At 42.0% G+C, this 18,164-nt stretch overlaps 1 protein-coding gene across 3 annotated transcripts in view; it reads left to right on the top strand.

Moving 5' to 3' along the window:
• TCF20 (transcription factor 20) overlaps positions 1-18,164 on the top strand; it is a 293,407-nt gene that overhangs the window by 202,808 nt on the left and 72,435 nt on the right. For all 3 annotated transcript variants that reach the window (XM_040408691.1, XM_040408692.1, XM_040408690.1), the window contains exons 3-4: positions 1,491-1,584; positions 14,102-14,151. In XM_040408691.1, the coding sequence (XP_040264625.1) occupies positions 1,491-1,584; positions 14,102-14,151 (144 nt within the window). The remainder of the gene's footprint in view (positions 1-1,490; positions 1,585-14,101; positions 14,152-18,164) is intronic.

Below are 18,164 nucleotides of genomic sequence, written 5' to 3' on the forward strand. Positions count from 1 at the left end.
CATTGTTGTTGTCCATATTGCTTGCTTTGCTGGCTGGATTATATTTTCCATCACATTATACACTGCTCGTTTCCATGGTTATGACCAACCTTCAATCCAGCAACTGTGGTCGCTGTTGCACATTAGAGAGAGAGGTGCTGGACTATGAGCGGTCCCAGCCACCAGAGAGGGCCCGGTCTTTTTCCTATATTGTGCAAGCACAACCACTGCTGAAGAATTGAAGGGTCGTCATAACCATGGGAACAAGCAATGTATAAAGTGATAGAAAAATGAATCCAGCCAGTAAAGGAAGCAATATGGAAAATCACAATACATTAGTAAGTGGCTTCTATTAACTTTTTCTACATGATAAATGCTGAGACAACCCCTTTAAGGCCCCCTAGTGACTGTCATAAAAGGTGTATTTTGGTTACTAAGGGGTTAAGTCAGTGCACGTATTTGATTTCCAGCAGCAGGTATAAACTTTAGGGTCCATTCACACGTCCGTAAGTGTTTTGCGGATCCGCAAAACACGGACACCTGCAATGTGCGATCCGCAATTTGCGGATCCGCACATCACAGACACTATAATAGAAAATGCCTTTTCTGGTCCGCAATTGCGGACAAGAATAGGACATGTTCTATTTTTTCCAGGAACGAAATTGCGGATCCCGAAAAAACGGATGCGGATCCAGGAAATATGGATTTGCATCCTTTCCAGCCCCATTGAAAGTGAATGGGTCCGCAAATTGCGGAACGAATGCGGACCCGAATTACGGATGTGTGAATGGACCCTTAGACTGCTAAACTACCATTGAGTTACGACTAAGGGTACTCACCCGAAACGCGTCAATCTTGCCGTGTATCTGATGGTTATGTCTGTCTACTGCTTATAACTAATAAAGAAGAGCTGAAAGAGGACTTTATCTGTCTCCGGGATCCTTCCTTAACTTTTCACTAAAAACAAATGATTTGGTAATTGTAGTCTTGTGCCAGGGTTATGCTGCTCCATGACAGAAACCTCAATTCCAATCATTTACTTTTTTCTTGCAGTAGTTTTCATAAAATTGCCATAGAGCTGATTCCAGAGCCGAGCCCAGTGATGAGCGCAAGCTCTTGAGTCGATATTTGTGAATTGCGGCTGCCCACCTGGAGAGTCTGCCACTCAGGAATGTGAGGACTCTTGCACTTGGCTCCCGCTGCTATTGATAAGCAGTGATTTTATGAAAACCACTACACACAAAAAAAACATGGTGACCGAGAGCTGAAATCAGGGTTTTACTTTATGCTGCCCTCAGACAGGACAGCATAAACCTGGAGACATATTCCCTCTAAAAAAAGAGGGATACTAAAGTCTTGAAGTGGGGTTGACCAGTTTGTCAGTTTATTGGGATCTAATGCGTGTGGCACACAATGTTTGGGAATTGTTGACGCTGCTGGCTTCTGCTGAGTTGGCACAGCAGCCAGATGTATTTACTGTTAACTTATGATAACTATGGTTTCTTGCCTAGATTTGTGCTCACTGCCAGGAGCCTGGAGCCACCCTAGGCTGCTTCAATAAGGGTTGTGTCTGCTGCTATCACTTCCCATGTGCCATGGACTCAGGTAAGCGCGGAATTAATGACTACCAGAACATAACAATAAGCATTTATCTCTTCCTTTCCATAGCTGTTCTCAGATGCTAATCATGGTATTAGTAGTATGCATTTTTAGCAGAGGCTCACAATTTCTTTAGGTTTGTTAGTCAGCTATATGTTGTTCATAAAGAAGACTGGTCACCATGAAAATGCAGCATTTTATGGAGCAGGAGGAACTGAGCAGACTGATAGTTTTGTAGGAAAAGATTCAGTAAAGCCTTATTCACACATCAGTGTTTTGGTCAGTGATTTTGAGCCAAAACCAGGATTGGAGCCTCCACAGGTATAAGGGAAAGATCTGCGCCTGTTCTGTTTAGAGCTGCACCTGGTTTTGGCTCACAATCACTGATGGAAATCACTTTTTTCCCCATAAAACTATATATCGGTCTGCTCAGCTGCTCCTGCTCTGTAGCCTGCAGCTTTTCTCCATGTTCAACGTGACTAGTTCCCTTTTAGACCTCATGCACAGGACCATAATTTCAGTCCGCATCCGATCTGCATTTTTTTTCTACCATTCATTTTAATGTATGTCTAATATATATCCATTCTGCAGCCCCGGAAAGAAAAAAGAACGTCTTATTCTTGTCCTTTTTGCGGACAAGAATAGGAATTTGTAACATGCATTTGTGCATACTATTCCTACTGTGACCAGCACCTGTGGGGACTATTCCACAGATTTACAGTTCTTACAGTAAATCCGGAAAAAAATGAGCCCTCACCAGGGCTCCAGATGGCGACCAAAATGGTCGCCAATGCGACTTAGAATTTACAAATGGCGACAAGACTTTTTAGTCTTGTCGCCATTTGCGACCAGACCCCCCGCTGTAGCACTGCAGTTGAATACAGCGCCGGGGCACAGGAGATGATAGATCTCTGCCCCGCCGCCAATGTTCTTCTCAGCAGCGCAGTGGAGAAGGAGTTTTTCTCTCCCCTGTGCTGCTGCCGTCGCCAATAAGAAGAGAGACGGGAGGAGGAGGGGAGAGGCTGTGGCCACTGCGCCACCAATGAAGATAACTGACCTGTTAATACAAATACAGGAGGCGGGTGCGGTACCTGAGGGGTTAATTGCAGCGGATCGCAGCTCCCTGTCATAGAGGTCGGGTGCCGGCTATTTGATTCCAGCACCCGCCTCCTGTATTTGTATCAACAGGTCAGTTATCTTCATTGGTGGCGCAGTGCGCCCCCAACACCCCAGTATAATAAACATTGGTGGCGCAGTGCCAATGAGGGTTAAAAAAAAAATAATAATAATAATCACATGGTCCATTACCATAGTGATGGATCATGTGATGTATCATGTGATGAGCACAGTGATGTCACCACAGGTCCTGAAGAAAGAACAGGAGACCGGCAGCTATGCGATCAATTGGAGAAGGTGAGTTCATTATTTTTTATATTTTTTTTAAATTATTTTAACCCTCAATTGACCTTCTACTAAGCATTCTGTATTAAAGAATGCTATGATTTTCTCTTATAACCATGTTATAAGGGAAAATAATACAGTGAATAGACTTTCATCCTAGCAACCATGCGTGAAAATCACACCGCATCCGCATTTGCAGATGCTTGCGATTTTCACGCAGCCCCATTCACTTCTATGGGGCCTGCATTGCTTGAAAAACGCACAATATAGAGCATGCTGCAATTTTCACGCAACGCACAAGTGATGCGTGAAAATCACCGCTCATGTGCACAGCCCCATAGAAATGAATGGGTCCGGATTCAGTGCGGGTGCAATGCGTTCACCTCACACATTGCACCCTCGTGGAAATCTCAGCCCGTGTGAAAGGGGCCTAAGGGTGAATAGGACAAGGGTTCCAGCCCCTAAGGGGGCTAATAGGAAGTAGAAAAAAAAACAAAAAACACTAAGGCTACTTTCACACTTGCGGCAGTGTGATCTGGCAAGCAGTTCCGTCGTCAGAACTACCTGCCGGATCCGCCGATCTGGATGTGACTTGAAAGCATTTGTGAGACGCATCCGGATGCGGATCCATCTCACAAATGCATTGCAAGAACGAATCCGTCTCTCCGCTTGTCATGCGGACAGACGGATCCGTCTTGTATCTTTTTACACATTTTGAATGCCGGATCCGGCACTAATACATTCCTATAGGGAAAAATGCCGGATCCGGCATTCAGGCAAGTCTTCAGTTTTTTTCGCCGGAGATAAAACCGTAGCATGCTACGGTTTTATCTTTTGCCTGATCAGTCAAAATGACTGAACTGAAGACATCCTGATGCATCCTGAATGGAATGCTCTCCATTCAGAATGCATGGGGATATGCCTGATCAGTTCTTTTCCGGTATAGAGCCCCTGTGATGGAACTCTGCCGGAGAAGAAAAACGCTAGTGTGAAAGTACCCTAAAATATTAGGTTTAAATCCCCCCCACAATAAATAGATAAACATATTACATAGCGCTGTGTCCAGACTATTAAGTGTAAACTATTAAATTATTAAAAAATATCTATGCGGTGAGCGCCGTAACAGAAATAAATAAAAACCATGCGATTCGCCATTTTTTTGTCACCTTGTCACCCCAAAAAATAGGATAGGACTGTTCTATTATGGGCCGAACGTTTCATAAAATGCGAAATGCACGCTGCTATTTTTGGTGTTTTTTGTTTTTTTTCCCGCGTGGTATTAAGTATCGCAATACTTTTTTATGGTGACGAAAGCGAATATTAATTTTGGTATCGAAACAACCCTACGCCGATCTGATCGGTGTAGCGTGTTCACGATCCCAAAATTTTGATTCTGTTTCGATTTGGCGACTAAAAATTTTATTTGGCTCCGAAATTTTTCAGTTCAGGAGCCAATGGCTACTAGGTATTTTTTTTAGTCTGGAGCACTGCTCACACTGCTCCATAGACAAAAAATTTAAAAGTTTATGAGGGACTTAATATGTCAGTTAATAGGTCAGTTATATGGTATTAATGGGTCCTAATTAATACAGTGTTAATAGGTCACTTTTACCACATAGGAAACGCTGTAAAAACAAAACCCATAAAACTGCAGCAGAATTGTGGTTTTATCCCATTTGAATTTTTTTTCCAGCTCTCCACTACATTGTATTAAGCAGTAAATTAAAGTGCAACTTGTCCCGCAAAAAGCAAGACCTCATATGTGAATGGAAGATTAAAGTTATTGCTGGGACTAGGGATCGACCGATTATCGGTTTTACCGATATTATCGGCCGATATTCAGGATTTTGACAATTATCGGTATCGGCATCTATTTTGCCGATATTCCGATAACGTATGGGGAACACAGATCGCGCTGCTCTCAGCGCACTCCATGTTCCCTCAGCAGCACAGGGGAGAAGGAAGCAGTGTCTCCCTCCCCCTGTGATGCTGCTGCGCTGCCGCCAATGAGAGGAGAGAAGACAAGAGGAGGGGAGGGGCTGTGGCCACTGCGCCACCAATGATGTTGACTTACTCATTCATTCAAATTGAACAGGAGGCGGGAGCTGGCTGCAGAATTACATAGCCGGCTCCCGACCTCTATGAGTGGTAGCTGCGATCTGCGGTAGTTAACCCCTTAGGTGCCCCGGATCGCAGCTACCGCTCATAGAGGTCGGGAGCCAGCTATGTGATTCTGCGCCCCCCACCCCCGTATTAAAAACATTGGTGGCGCAGTGCGCCCCCCACCCAAGCCCCCCCCAGTTTTAATCATTGGTGGCAGTGGCCACAGGGTCCCCTCTCCCCTCCTCCTCCGATCGGAGCCCCAGCAGTGTAAGCCTGGGGCTCCGATCAGTTACCATGGCAGCCAGGACGCTATTGAAGCCCTGGCTGCCATGATAAAGCTCCATGCTGCTGTGTGCACAAAGCACAGAGCAGCAGGGACAGTGTGAGATCCTATTAACCCTGATAGAGATCTATCAGGGTGAATAGAACAAGGGTTCTAGTCCCTAAGGGGGCTAAAAGTTAGTAAAAAAATAAACACCAAAATATTAAGTATAAATAAAAAAGAAAGATTTACAAAAAAAAAATACACATTAACAATAAAAATATTCATTTTCAGCAGATGTGTGTAGGAATTTTAATTTTTTTTCAAAAATGATATTTCACAGAATATCGGTATAAATTATCGGCTATTGGCCTGAAAGTTCACAAATTATCGGTATCGGCCCTAAAAAATCAATATCTGTCGATCCGTAGCTGGGACTAAAAAAATGAAAACAGAAAATGGCCCTGTCCTGAAAGGTTTGAAAAAAAGTAAAAACACCAACACACAAAAACAATGGATTTCTATGAGGGAAAAAATACCAGAAAGGTTTTTGCGGTTTCATTAAAAAAAAAATTTTACTCCCTACCTTCCTGGAGCCATAACTTTTTTTAATTTTTTTATTTATTTCTCTGTTCATATAGTCATACGTGGTCTTGTTTTTTGTGGGACAACTTTCACTTTCCAATGTCAAAGTTTAATATTGCTTATGATGTGGTGGGAAGCTAGAAAAAATTTTATATGCAGTGGAATTAAAAAAAAAAAAAAAAGCGATTGTGCCATAGTTTAAAAAGTTTTATTTTGACGATGTTCCCTATTCAGTGAAACTGACCTGTTCCCTTCATTCTCCAGGTCAGTACGATTACAACAATATCACATTGATATACTTTCTCTTGTGTTTTTAACCACTTCATATCCGCCCATAGGATATAAACGTCCTCCATTCAGAGATCGCAGCTGCACGCTAATCGTGCAGCTGCAAAGCGGGTTGCCCGCTGTCAGTGACAGCAGGGCAACCCAGAGAGAAGGCAGGGACAGTTCCCAGGTGTCCCTGCCTTCTAGATCGCTGCATTTAAGCGCTATGCGCGTCCTGTTCCGGCCCCTGTGCATAGACCACGATCAGCTCTGCACTGAGGCCTCTTTGGGGGGTGTATTTCCCCTGTAACTGGGGCTACTATGTCAGCCCCAGTTACAGGAGAAATCAATAGTAAAAAAAAAATGAGGTCAAATGTCCCCCAGAGGTCTTGTATGACCTTATGGGCGACACAAAGTGTAAAAATAAAATTTTTCAAAAAATGTTTTATAAAAAAATAAAAAAAAGTTCACATGTAAAGAAATGTAAAAAAATTCCCCAATTAAGTCATTAAAAAAATAGGAAAACATTTATAAAATAGACATATTTGGTATATCACATGATCCACCCTGTCCGATAAACTGTGTCAAAAAAGCAATTTTTGTCACCTTACATCACAAAAAGTGCAACACAAAGTGATCAAAAAGGTGTATGTCCCACAAAATGGTACCAATAAAGCAGTCGCCTCATCCCGCAAAAAATGAGCCCCTACGTAAGAAAATCGGTCAAAAAATAAAAAACAAACTATAGCTCTCAGAACATGGAAACATTAAAACATAATTTTTTGTTTCAAAAATGTTGTTATTGTGTTAAAGTGAACAAAAAATAAAAAGTGGACATATATATTTTTTTATTTATATATTTCTTTGTTTCAAAAATATTATGTAAAACGTAAATAAATAAAAGAAAGTAGACCTATTAGGTATTGCCACCTCCGTAACAACCGGCTGTATAGAAATATCACATGACCTAACCCCTCAGGTGAACACCGTCAAAAAAGAAATACTGTGCTAAAAAAAAACACTTTGTCACCTTACATCACTAAAAGTGCAACACCAAGCGATCAAAAAGGCGTATGCCCCACAAAATAGTACCGATCGAACAGTCAACTCATCCCGCAAAAAATGAGCCCCTACCTAAGACAATCACCCCCTCAAAAAAAAAATAACTATAGCTCTCAGAATATGGAGACACTAAAATATAATTTTTTTTTTTGTTTCAAAAATGCTGTTATTGTGTAAAACTTAGATAAATAAAAAGTATAGATAATAGGGATCGCCGCGTCCGTCGGAACCTGCTGTATAAAAATATTACATAACCTAACCCCTCAGATGAACACCGTAAAAAAAAAAAAACTTTGTCAAAAAAGCCATTTTTTGGTCACCTTACATCACAAAAAGTGTAATACCAAGCGATCAAAAAGTCATATGCATCCTAAAATAATGAGCCCCTACAATCGCCCCAAAAAATAAAAAATAAAAACTATGGCTTTCAAAAATGCTTTATTATGTAAAACTGAAACAAACAACCAAAAAAAGTAGTCCTATTTGGTATTGTCACGTCCATAACCACCTGCTCTATAAAAATAGCACATAATCTAACCTGTCAGATGAACATTGTAAATAACAAAGTAAAAACTGTGCCAAAACAGCTATATTTTGTTACCTTGCCTCGCAAAAAGTGTAATTTAGAGCAACCAAAAATCATATGTACCCTAAAATAGTACCAACAAAACTGCCACCTTATCCCGTAGTTTCCAAAATGGGGTCACTTTTTGGGAGTTTCTACTCTAGGGGTGCATCAGGGGGTCTTTAAATGTGACATTGTGTCAAAAAACCAGCCCAGCAAAATCTGCCTTCCAAAAACCACATGGCGCTCCTTTCTTTCTGTGCCCTGCCGTGTGCCCGTACAGCAGTTTATGACCACATATGGGGTGTTTCTGTAAACTACAGAATCAGTTGAGTTTTGTTTGGCTGTTAACCCTTGCTTTGTTACTGGAAAAATGGATTCTAATGGAAAATTTGCCAAAAAAGTGAAATTCAGAAATTTCATCTCTATTTTCCATTAATTCTTGTGGAACACCTAAAGTGTTAACAACGTTTGTAAAAATCAGTTTTTTGAATACCTTGAGGGATGTAGTTTCTTAAATGGGTTAACTTTTTTGGAGTTTCTACTCCAGGGGTGCATCAGGGGGTCTTCAAAATCTGCCTTCCAAAAACCATATGGCGTTCCTATCCTACTGCGCCCTGCCGTGTGGCCATACAGCAGTTTTACGACCACATATGGGGTGTTTCTGTAAACTACAGAATGAGGGCAATAAATATTGAGTTTTGTTTGGCTGTTAACCCTTGCTTTGTTAGCAGAAAAAAATGATTAAAATGGAAAATCTGTCAAAAGTGAAATTCTGAAATTTCATCTCCATTTTCCATTAATTCTTGTGGAACACCTAAAGTGTTAACAACGTTTGTAAAAATCAGTTTTGAATACCTTGAGGGGTGTAGTTTCTAAAATGGTGCCTTTTTTGGGTGGTTTCTATTATGTAAGCCTCACAAAGTGACTTCAGAACTGAACTGGTCCTTTAAAAAGTGGGTGGGAAATTTTCAGAAAAATTTCAAGATTTGCTTCTAAACTTCTAAGCCTTCTAACGTCCCCAAAAAATTAAATGGCATTTACAAAATGATCCAAACATGAAGTAAACATATGGGGAATGTAAAGTAATAACTATTTTTTGAGGTATTACTACTATAAAAGTAGAGAAATAGAAATTTGCTAATTTTTTAAAATTTGAGGTAAATTTGGGTATTTTTTATAATTAAAAATTACTTTTTTTTTTTTACTCCATTTTACCACTGTCATGAAGTACAATATGTGACAATCTCAGAATGGCCTGGATGATTAAAAGTGTTTTAAAGTTATTACCACATAAAGTGACACATGTCAGATTTGCAAAAAATTGCTCTGTCAGGGGGAAATGGGGGGAAGTGGCCCGGATGTGAAGTGGTTAACCTTGAAGAAAAAAAAAAAACGTATTTTTTTTTTATTTGCATCGCCATATTTTGCAGGGTGATGTGTAGTTTTTATTGATACCTTTTTTGTAGTGTGTATAACTTTTTGATCACTTTTTTGGGGAGGTGAACAATGAAAAAATGCAAATTGCCCCTTTTTATTTTTGTTTTCCGTTGCAGCATTTATTTATTTTTTGATTGATATATAGATAGATTATTTTCATTACATTGTTTCTCCCACATACTACTGTAAATAAAGTATTATATGGGAAATTCAGTATATTCTAATGCAGGGATGCTCAACCTGTGGCCCTCCAGCTGTTGTAAAACTACAACTCCTACCATGCCCTTCTGTAGGCTGTCCGGGAATGATGGGTGTTGTAGTTTTTCGACAGCTGGAGGGCCACAGGTTGAGCATGCCTGTTCTAATGTAACACTGCCACCTGCAAGTCTATGTTGGAATATACACATGATAGTCCTGGTAGCCTCTTTCAGGTTCCAGCCTATCACTACAAACAAATGTATTCCCCAATCTCTGTGCGAGGAAGCCGTTCTGACCCCAGGGAAAGTTTACTCAGATGTTGTGGTCCGGATTGACCACAGTATCTGATTTTCCCTTCTGATTGGATCCCTGTGATCTAATCTGAGGCCGGGTAGCCCTCTGCAGTCAGTCCTGAGAACCTAGAAAGGATTACAGGACTGTAAGTACAGTAATCCTGCTAGTGTGCCCTCACCACAGCCTGTGCCGTAGAGACACAGACCAGAATGTACTAGTATACAGAAGTATGCTAATGCAAGTTAAATTCCTTAATGGTAATATAAGGTATCCATGTAACCGAAGCAAACCACTCATTTGACAAGTTGTTCAGTGTGAAATATGTACAGTGTAAACAATAAAGTAAATCGAAACAATGTCAAAAATCGCTTTTTCTATATTTGCAATGTAAAAACAATGTATCGTGTTTAAATTGCAAAGTAATTTAAATGTTCCCTCAAACAGCGCTAAAATGCAATCTCAGGCATTATATAGCCATGTCAATGAAAAAACAGTTATGGCTGCATGCGTGGGCGGTCAGGACTAATGTCGATCCGCACACCATTAACCCCTCAAATGCCGTGGTCAAGTATAGGGGTTGCCGGGTGTAGTGTGCAGCAGCCTCAGTCCTCCTGAGTGACACGAGACTGCTGCACATTAGTTCCTATGGAGAAGCCTGCCTGTGGCTGGGCTTCATAGGAACATACTTCAATATCCGAAAATGGTGGCTCACTCAGTGTTCCACTAGTGGAAAAGGTGCACTGCCCCACAGCACTCCCTATTGCTGATAAGGTGAAAGAAATTGGATTGAGTTGGGCGTCACTCAATATCAGGCAACAACATAGACAAGTTGGATTAAATCAGAAATTTTTTATATATCACACTCAAATATTAACAACATGTTGCATAAATCAATACACATTAAAAATTACACATGTAAAAATTCCATAAAATAGCTAAAATTCGATAGCACTGAGTCTTTAAAAGGGGCTATTTGGCCGTGACTGTTGTCAGATGTCCCCAAAAAACTATAGTCCAAAGACAAATGCAGTAATAAATCCGCAGATTGTATAGCAGCTGTACGTAACACAATAGATTGAAAAGCCATTGATAAATCCACAATTTATATAGCAGTCAGATTTATACTATATGCAGGGTTCTTTACCACTCCTATGATCGGTCCGCTTGTACACCGGGATTTTTCAGTGCAGTGCTCTATTGTGAGCTGCAAGGACCTGTGGACCGAGTCCATACATAAAGTTCCCCACGCTCCTGGGTATTCGTTGTAGCGGTTTTACCGCTTTGACCTGCCAGGACCTGTTGTGGCATCCCACGTGGTTTGCTGGGCGGTCAGGTGATTTGCAATTCCAGGCGGGGTTTTCAAATTTCTTTAGAGTCTTAATTGGGATATGCAGTTATAGATGTTTTCCTTCTTAGTCGTCCCTCACTGTCATTTACCATACACGTTTCGGGTGAAAGAACCCCTTCCTCAGTGGTGTAGACAGTGATGACTGAGTGTCGTCCTTTTTGAGATCATCTTTAATTGGTACATTGCATGCTGGGACAGTGAGGGATTCAGAAGACATGGATGTGGATTTCAGTTTTTGGGATGCATAATTTAAATTCTCGTGCATCAATTATTTTGAAGACAGTTTAAATTCAGTGCCATGTGTGGATTATATACACTTATAGAAAAAGCATATGCGATTTCTTTATATTTTCGATATATTTCTCTAGTACCTTATACAAATTATAGAAGCTTGTAAATAACGCATATGCGATTTCTTCATATTTTCGATATGTTGCTTTTATAACATCGATATATTTCTCTTAATACCTTATATAAATTACAAAGGTTTGTAAATAACGCATATGCGATTTTTTCATATTTTCGATATATTTCTCTTAAGACAATTCATATTAGTAACTAAATGTCATATACACTGCTCAAAAAAATAAAGGGAACACAAAAATAACACATCCTAGATCTGAATTAATTAAATATTCTTCTGAAATACTTTGTTCTTTACATAGTTGAATGTGCTGACAACAAAATCACACAAAAATAAACAAATGGAAATCAAATTTTTCAACCCATGGAGGCCTGGATTTGGAGTCACACTCAAAATGAAAGTGGAAAAACACACTACAGGCTGATCCAACTTTGATGTAATGTCCTTAAAACAAGTCAAAATGAGGCTCAGTAGTGTGTGTGGCCTCCACGTGCCTGTATGACCTCCCTACAACGCCTGTGCATGCTCCTGATGAGGTGGCGGACGGTCTCCTGAGGGATCTCCTCCCAGACCTGGACTAAAGCATCTGCCAACTCCTGGACAGTCTGTGGTGCAACGTGACGTTGGTGGATAGAGCGAGACATGATGTCTCAGATGTGCTCAATTGGATTCAGGTCTGGTGACCGCCCAGCAAACCACGTGGGACGCCACAACAGGTCCTGGCAGGTCAAAGCGGTAAAACCGCTACAACGAATACCCAGGAGCGTGGGGAACTCTATGTATGGACTCGATCCACAGGTCCTTGCAGCTCACAATACAGCACTGCACTGAAAAATCCCAGTGTACAAGCGGACCGATCATAGGAGTGGTAAAGTACCCTGCATATAGTATAAGTCCGACTGCTATATAAATTGTGGATTTATCAATGGCATTTCCATCTACTGGAAATTTATTACTGCATTTGTCTTTGGACTACAATTTGCTATACAATCTGCGGATTTATTATTGCATTCGTCTTTGGACTATAGTTTTTTGGGGACATCTGACAACAGTCACGGCCAAATAGCCCCTTTTAGAGACTCAGTGCTATAATGTGTATTGATTTATGCAACATGTTGTTAATATTTTAGTGTGATATATAAAAGATTTCTGATTCAATCCAACTTGTCTATGTTGTTGCCTGATATTGAGTGACGCCCAAATCAATCCAATAGTTCAATATCCGTAGACTCCAGTGCTAATGTATCAGATTATATGAGAGCAGCTAGCATCACCTGAGACAGGGATGAGCCTCTCTAGCATTGCGGGTGATGGTAGGGAGGCTTGTTCCCGTTGTTGGCTGCTCCCTTCGTCAACAGATGTTTTGATCCGTGCGACGGAGATCAGGAGCAACGCAGGTGCAGCGGAAAGGGGTAAGTATAATCTATATAAGGGGCCCGGGCATTGAGGGGCATGTTTTAGAATTTGGATTACCCATTTAAAAGGACAGCAAGGCATTTTAGCATTCTATAAATGTTCAGTATATGAGCTATATATAATCTAACACTCCATGTAATGTACAGTAATGTAATCACTATACCTTTATAATATTAGACATGATGCAGTGTTTTTTGTTATATAGTAGACATTTTGACCAAAGGTGGTAAACACTTATGTGGGGGTCATTGACACTTGTAAAGGCACTGGCTTGCTATGAAGTTAGGTAAAATCAGAAATCTATATTCATATGCATGAAACTGAATTTGCTTCTGTGCCAGAAAAATGGAGGAAGAAGAGCACATTGCATGATGATTCATGAGGTCCTTGCAAATCCCTAGAGAAACTACCTATGCAGTGTTCCTTGCCTTGGGGTTGCATCAGAGATAGTATTTAACGTGAAGATTTTGCATTTTTGCTGTACTTTATTCAAAGAGGACTTTTCACCGGTTCTGAGATTACAATATTAATACCTGTCAGTGTAGGGCATGTTTAGGAGATATGATATTGCTATGTTGCGCCGCTATGCCCCCGGTTATGTTTTGGCGCCCTGTATGCTAACCGCTAGCATCAATGCAGGGAGGATGAGATGGCAGTGTTTCTCAGCCTTCTCCCTGACTGTGACGTGGTCCGCTGTGATTGGACAGCTCACGGCCTCCTGAGACACTCAGCCGTCTCCTCCTCCCTGTATTGATGCTGTTGATTAACATACAGGGTGGCAAAAGAGAACGGGGGCACAGCACTGCAATGGAGCAGTGTATCTGAAAACAATAATAAACATGCCCTACAGTGCCAGGTATTGATATTGGTCTCTCAGAACTGTTGAAAGGTTCGCTTTAAGTGCAGCCAAACTGTTGCAATTTTTCAGTGTGAAATTTGCAGCAAAAAATGCAATTAAAAGATCACAGGATAATTTTCTGGAGGCTCACAAGGAGGTGGAGGTGGAACGTACCAGGTTTGGATGCACATCTTGATAGCAAAAGAAGTGGAGCAGACTGCATTTCTAATTGATCTCATAGCCCTGCAGGAGAAGCTAACATCGCATAATGGTACATTTAGCTGTTGCAGGTATATTGTGTGTCAAAGCAGCAAATCACGCAGTGGCTTTCATCGGCTGCTTTTTAAAAAAAAATTAAAATATTTTTGTTTTGGTTGCAGAATGTTTACTAAATGAAGAAAACTTTTCTGTGCGGTGCCCCAAGCACAAGGTAAGGAAACACACACACCATTCTAAAGACAATGGGGGAGATTTATCTTCTCCCTATATATTCTTGTTTTGGCTTTAAAACACTTTAAACCTTTTGTGACTAAATTTCGTCACAATTGGCATTTTTATGCCACCCTCGCCAGTTTCCAAAGGGGGGTGTAGTTGAGTCTGGCACATTTATCATTTACGGCATAAATCTACATTTAATTTATGACTACCTGCACCTCATCATACATAAATGCGTCCTTCAGCAGCACATGGCCTATCAAGACTGGCATGGAACACGCTGGAGGGAGAATCATGTTTTGGGCCTGCTTTGCCGTGTCAGGGCCTTGTGATTATTGGGGGCGTAATGAATTCTGAGGTGTATGAAAACATTTTACATGAGATTATAAGGGCAGAATTCCATGACCTCAAGCTGAAGAAATACTGGATGTTGCAGCAAGACACCGACCCAAACCACACAAGTAAATCAACTAAAAGAATGATTGAAAAATGATGATGATTACTTGAGTAAATCAACATAAAAAAGACAATTTTTTGCATCGAGGATTCGTTTATACGTGACCACTAAGCGGTGAGTGAAGCGCTATTCACTGCTACGTGGTCTCCCCCCGGCACCGCTCTGCAAGGGGGGCTGTGTGTTCCTGCAAGTGGCCGGCTGTGTAAGGGAGGATGTGATGTAGTCCTACAGTACACAAAGCCTCATGGGGGCAGGTGAGGGGCGGCACTGCATATGGAGCTCTTGGCGGGTCATGAGGGTACAGGTCTGGGGAGGGGCGGCATGTGCAGGCCTCAGGGGCAGTGGGGTTCATGTCTGTGTGTGGGGGAGGAGTTTCATTTAGTTCAGGCATATCTGGGTGGTGGAAAATGGCACAATTACGAGGCCTTACAGTACAGATCTGGGTGAACAGGGCCAATGTGGTGTATATCGGTGAGGGTGTCATGGGGTGCGTTCCTGTGAGGGGAGGGGGCACTTGGCATAGTCTGGGGGCTGTATGTGTGGGGGAGTTTGCTTCATGAGGTGTACATCTGTGGGAGGGACCTGTTGAGTACAGAGCAGGCTAGAATGGCGTTGTTAGGAGGAGTTTCTCCTCTGTAGTCAGCAATGTAACCTGCACAGTTGTTAAAAGGAGGTCCTCCGCCTATGTTATGTACTGTGCAGGCTAGAATTGAGTGGGAAAATGGAGGTAATTCTGTATTTGCTGTGACTTAACCACCTCCGGACCGCTGTACGCACAGACGCGTCCTGGAGGTGGTTGATTCATTCCTCCTGGACGCGCCGGCGCGTCCTCTCGCGAGACGCGAGACGCGAGATTTCCTGTGAACGCGCGCACAGAGGAACGGAAGGTAAGAGAGTTGATCTCCAGCCTGCCAGCGGCGATCGTTCGCTGGCAGGCTGGAGATGTTTTTTTTAACCCCTAACAGGTATATTAGACGCTGTTTTGATAACAGCGTCTAATATACCTGCTACCTGGTCCTCTGGTGGTCCCCTTTGTTTGGATCGACCACCAGAGGACACAGGTAGCTCAGTAAAGTAGCACCAAGCACCACTACACTACACTACACCCCCCCCCCCCCCCCGGTCACTTATTAGCCCCTGATCACCCCATATAGACTCCCTGATCACCCCCCCTGTCATTGATTACCCCCCTGTCATTGATCACCCCCCTGTCATTGATCACCCCCCTGTAAAGCTCCATTCAGACGTCCGCATGATTTTTACGGATCCACTGATAGATGGATCGGATCCGCAAAACGCATCCGGACGTCTGAATGAAGCCTTACAGGGGCATGATCAATGACTGTGGTGATCACCCCATATAGACTCCCTGATCACCCCCCTGTCATTGATTACCCCCCTGTCATTGATTACCCCCCTGTAAAGCTCCATTCAGACGTCCGCATGATTTTTACGGATCCACTGATAGATGGATCGGATCCGCAAAACGCATCCGGACGTCTGAATGAAGCCTTACACGGGCGTGATCAATGACTGTGGTTATCACCCCATATAGACTCCCTGATCACCCCCCTGTCATTGATCACCCCCCTGTCATTGATCACCCCCCTGTCATTGATCACCCCCCCTGTCATTGATCACCCCCCCTGTCATTGATCACCCCTCTGTAAGGCTCCATTCAGACATTTTTTTGGCCCAAGTTAGCGGAATTTTTTTTTTTTTTTCTTACAACGTCTCATATTCCACTAACTTGTGTCAAAAAATAAAATCTCACATGAACTCACCATACCCCTCACGGAATCCAAATGCGTAAAATTTTTTAGACATTTATATTCCAGACTTCTTCTCACGCTTTAGGGCCCCTAGAATGCCAGGGCAGTATAAATACCCCACATGTGACCCCATTTCGGAAAGAAGACACCCCCAGGTATTCCGTGAGGGGCATATTGAGTCCATGAAAGATTGAAATTTTTGTCCCAAGTTAGCGGAACGGGAGACTTTGTGAGAAAAAAATTTAAAATATCAATTTCCGCTAACTTGTGCCAAAAAAAAAAAAATTCTATGAACTCGCCATGCCCCTCATTGAATACCTTGGGGTGTCTTCTTTCCAAAATGGGGTCACATGTGGGGTATTTATACTGCCCTGGCATTCTAGGGGCCCCAAAGCGTGAGAAGAGGTCTGGTATCCAAATGTCTAAAAATGCCCTCCTAAAAGGAATTTGGGCACCTTTGCGCATCTAGGCTGCAAAAAAGTGTCACACATCGGGTATCGCCGTACTCAGGAGAAGTTGGGGAATGTGTTTTGGGGTGTCATTTTACATATACCCATGCTGGGTGAGAGAAATATCTTGGTCAAATGCCAACTTTGTATAAAAAAAATGGGAAAAGTTGTCTTTTGTCAAGATATTTCTCTCACCCAGCAAGGGTATATGTAAAATGACACCCCAAAACACATTCCCCAACTTCTCCTGAATACGGCGATACCACATGTGTGACACTTTTTTGCAGCCTAGGTGGGCAAAGGGGCCCATATTCCAAAGAGCACCTTTAGGATTTCACAGGTCATTTACCTACTTACCACACATTAGGGCCCCTGGAAAATGCCAGGGCAGTATAACTACCCCACAAGTGACCCCATTTTGGAAAGAAGACACCCCAAGGTATTCCGTGAGGGGCATGGCGAGTTCCTAGAATTTTTTATTTTTTGTCACAAGTTAGTGGAAAATGCTGCTTTTTTTTTTTTTTTTTTTTTTTCCATACAAAGTCTCATATTCCACTAACTTGTGACAAAAAATAAAAACTTCCATAAACTCACTATGCCCATCAGCGAATACCTTGGGGTCTCTTCTTTCCAAAATGGGGTCACTTGTGGGGTAGTTATACTGCCCTGGCATTCTAGGGGCCCAAATGTGTGGTAAGGAGTTTGAAATCAAATTCTGTAAAAAATGACCTGTGAAATCCGAAAGGTGCTCTTTGGAATATGGGCCCCTTTGCCCACCTAGGCTGCAAAAAAGTGTCACACATCTGGTATCTCCGTACTCAGGAGAAGTTGGGGAATGTGTTTTGGGGTGTCATTTTACATATACCCATGCTGGGTGAGAGAAATATCTTGGCAAAAGACAACTTTTCCCATTTTTTTATACAAAGTTGTCTTTTGCCAAGATATTTATCTCACCCACTAACTTGTGACAAAAAATAAAAAATTCTAGGAACTTGCCGTGCCCCTCACGGAATACCTTGGGGTGTCTTCTTTCCAAAATGGGGTCACTTGTGGGGTAGTTATACTGCCCTGGCATTCTAGGGGCCCAAATGTGTGGTAAGGAGTTTGAAATCAAATTCTGTATGAACTCACTATGCCCATCAGCGAATACCTTAGGGTGTCTACTTTCCGAAATGGGGTCATTTGTGGGGTGTTTGTACTGTCTGGCCATTGTAGAACCTCAGGAAACATGACAGGTGCTCAGAAAGTCAGAGCTGCTTCAAAAAGCGGAAATTCACATTTTTGTACCATAGTTTGTAAACGCTATAACTTTTAGCCAAACCATTTTTTT

The sequence above is a fragment of the Bufo bufo genome, chromosome 9 (assembly GCF_905171765.1).
Source record: "Bufo bufo chromosome 9, aBufBuf1.1, whole genome shotgun sequence".
In the NCBI taxonomy this organism is placed as follows: Eukaryota; Metazoa; Chordata; class Amphibia; order Anura; family Bufonidae; genus Bufo; species Bufo bufo.